At 42.9% G+C, this 3,357-nt stretch overlaps 1 protein-coding gene across 1 annotated transcript; it reads left to right on the top strand.

The window, feature by feature from the left end:
* The first annotated feature begins 932 nt into the window (after positions 1 to 932).
* On the top strand, positions 933 to 2,206 carry LOC141907614 (FMRFamide receptor-like). Its single transcript, XM_074797319.1, has one exon. It carries the CDS (start codon positions 966 to 968, stop codon positions 2,175 to 2,177), a length of 1,212 nt encoding a protein of 403 aa, XP_074653420.1. The 5' UTR covers positions 933 to 965; the 3' UTR covers positions 2,178 to 2,206.
* Positions 2,207 to 3,357: the final 1,151 nt, after the last annotated feature.

Below are 3,357 nucleotides of genomic sequence, written 5' to 3'. Positions count from 1 at the left end.
AGCACCAAGTTCCACACTTCAGCACCCAACAATTCCACAGTTCAGTACCCAGTACCACATTTCTGCACCAAGTTCCACAGTTCAGCACCCAGTTTCACAGTTCTGCACCAAGTTCCACAGTTCAGCCCCCAACAGTTCCACAGTGAGTTTAGATTTGACTGAAAATGAACTGATTTTAACTGAAATCATCTTTTTAACTCACAACAGTGGAACTGCATCCCGAGTTAGAGTTTACTCAAATTCCCAACGCTGTGAAACTGGATCCGGTTCCACAGTTGAGTTAGAGTTAACTCTGAGTCGAGATTACTTCATTATCAATGTTTTAGTCAAATCTTACAACTGTGGAACTGGGTCCTGGATGATCAGTTCTGCGTTAACTAAGGATCAGGCGCCATTAACTTCTCAATATGCTACAAAAAAAATAAGTCAGCTCTAATTCTTCATCCATGTTGTAACAGGATATGGATATATTGGTATAAAAACTAGTTGATAATTAAAAGTTATTGACTTCAATGTACGGATTGACATTGACATCCGCACGCGGTCAAGTCTTTACCCTTGATGTGGTATTTACACAGGTGGATTAATGTGAACCGCACGCGCTGTTATCGGATACAAATAATCACTACAATAATCGAGCTGTCAGAGATATTTTCTGCTACTAATGATGAATTATAATAATTCTCCGTTTTCTTTTTCACGATCTCGTTTCAGAGGATTAGCTGATTGAGTGCGCGTATATATATATATGAACACAAAACTGCCAGTAGAAAACAAGAGACATCGCAGTTTGACGTGAACGGCGAGAGAGTGGAGGTTGTGTCTGGCCGATGGACGGTACCTCGCGTCGCAATACGTCGTCCATATTTATGCTTCTAACCCAGGACGGTTACCAGCGCGAGGCTCATCATTTACCGCTGGTCGGCACCGCGGACAATGATACGGATCTGTTGTTATCAGCTAGCATGGATAACATCAGCAGCAGCAGCAGCAGCAACAACAGCAGCAACACAACCGTCGCTAGCTGGCCATCTCTATGGAACATGACGACCGATAATGCGTACGCTAGTTTACGAAATGCGACCCCTACCGGCGATCCGGTCAACTCGACCGCTAACGTCAGCGATCCGTACGAGAAGTTTTATCTGGACGCTCAGTTCGCAACCGGTATGGTAATCATACCGATCTGTTGTCTAACGGGAATACTCGGAAACATCCTCACGTTGATTATCTTGAACAAAAAATCGATGCGCACCTCGACTAACGCTTACCTTTCGGCGTTACTGGTCGCCGATACTATCAAACTACTGAACGATACTTTATACTTCGTGACGATCCTAGCTTCCTATATAGATCCGCCCACTGGTGACCTGCTTTACGGCTACCTATATCCATACGCCCATTTTATATTTAGTCTTTCCACTTGCATATCGTCGTGGATGACCGTCGCCGTGGCCCTGGAGCGGTTCCTGCTGGTGTGTTTCCCAACTCAATCGCGAGGATGGTGTACCCTACAACGCGCGCAGTTCATATCCAGCGCCGTGTTTGTGATAATGATCGCTATAGCGTTACCGTCGGCGTTACGTTACCGGACCGTCGAAAATTACGACAACGCGACAGAAACGACGTCGTTGACCGTAGTCACGACGGCGTTGTGGAAAAACGAGAAATTCGTAACGGCCTATACCTGGGTCCAAAGCTTATTACGATCTATCATACCGTTATGCATTTTGATATTTTTGAACTACAGGATCATCTGCGCGTTGAACAAGTCACGTGCCAATAAGAAAATGCAATCTCGCAATCGCATAACGATTATGCTAATTAGCGTCATTGTTGTGTTTATTATTTGCGTTACCCCTGACGCCGTCATGTCGTTTGTTGGGGCCGGTTACCATGACGAACAAAGTTGGCTGATCAAAGGAATTCGTGAGATCACCGACTCTTTGTTATCGGCAAATGCGGCCAGTAACATATTCTTATATTGTGCTTTCAATAAACTGTTCCGACAACAGTTTCTGGCGATGTTTTGTAAACAGATGGTCGATCCGAAACTCATGGACGAGTCGCAATATCGAAAACTTCCGGAAAACTCACCGAACTCTAACGACGGAATCACGTGTTCTCCGACGAAAGAAACGATGTTACCGACGACGACCAATCAAACGCAGGTATAGCATCGGCTTAAAACGTCAAACGAATGAACTTTGGGAAACTGTAAAAAATGTGTTCTGACGATTCATTTTTTTGTAAAAATCAAGTAAAGATAAACTAACAACTAAATGTTCAAAAACTACGTTCCGCTGTCAAACAGGATGGTTCTAGTTTTTTGGAACTGGTAAATGCGGCACGGGGAGGGAGTGGTTCGCTCAGAAAAAAAGGTTGATTTTGGGGTACGCGCACTTTTTGGACGCTGCCTTCAGACGATGACTTTGGGTCGGGGAATCTCTCTCGAGGGTTTGTCATTTGTTTCAATGTAGATTTCACTCTGCGCGCAAATTTAATTTAAATCTAAATGAATGCGACGAGAGACGCGTTTTACGGGCTATTTGTAGAACAAACTCAATAAGTTCAAGACACGGTGATCAATTTAAATTGCTTTCAACGAAACATTCGCTTCCCGTGCATACGCGTTACTAACCTATAATTCTTCGTGCTTATATCATGGTTATGATCCAGGGTCCAGTTCCACAATTCACAATTACGATTTTACTCTCGAGATTCAAAACATTGAAAGTGAACTTATTGATGTAGAGTAACCCGGACACTCAAGCGTGGAGAACCGGTTATTAGATGTAAACACACTATGTACAAATTTGAAAACAAAATTATTATCAACAATATATAAAAAAAGAAACAGAGGACACGACGTTTCGAACTCTCATTAGAGATCATCGTCGTTAGGTTTTTAGTTTAAAATTTGTACATAGTGGGTTTTTAACAAACCATCAATTTAGATCTCGAATGAAAGAACCGTTGAGAACTGGATTCATTCTTCAAATCGACACATTTTGATTGATGAAGTGTTGACATTGTGACTGTTCTAAACTTTATTTAGGGTGTATTCAGTTTTAAACAAAAAATACCTCGGGACCTGACAGGAGACCTGGGGCCGGTTGCATAGTCATGGGTTAGACTTAAGACCAGTCTAAGACCAACTTAGTTCTATAGACAATCTAACAACTTAAGACCACTTTTGGACTTAAATCACGACTGTGCAACTGGCCCCTGAGTCTTAACGATCAGTTTTGTGAGAAAGTAAAAAGGTGATCGAATGTCTGAAGGGGTAAGGTACACAGATAGCGCAGATGGCTCGAGGCTGCGGGTTGTCCGAGTTGTCTGTCGTACATGCAGCTG

The sequence above is a fragment of the Tubulanus polymorphus genome, chromosome 6 (assembly GCF_964204645.1).
Source record: "Tubulanus polymorphus chromosome 6, tnTubPoly1.2, whole genome shotgun sequence".
In the NCBI taxonomy this organism is placed as follows: Eukaryota; Metazoa; Nemertea; class Palaeonemertea; order Tubulaniformes; family Tubulanidae; genus Tubulanus; species Tubulanus polymorphus.
The sequence above is the reverse complement of the archived record's forward strand: the minus strand, read 5'-3'. Positions and strand labels throughout refer to the sequence as shown.

What these genes read in the sequence shown, in the direction of transcription:
- LOC141907614 (XM_074797319.1), top strand. Translation starts at nt 966, where the DNA reads ATGGATAACATCAGCAGCAGCAGCAGCAGCAACAACAGCAGCAACACA.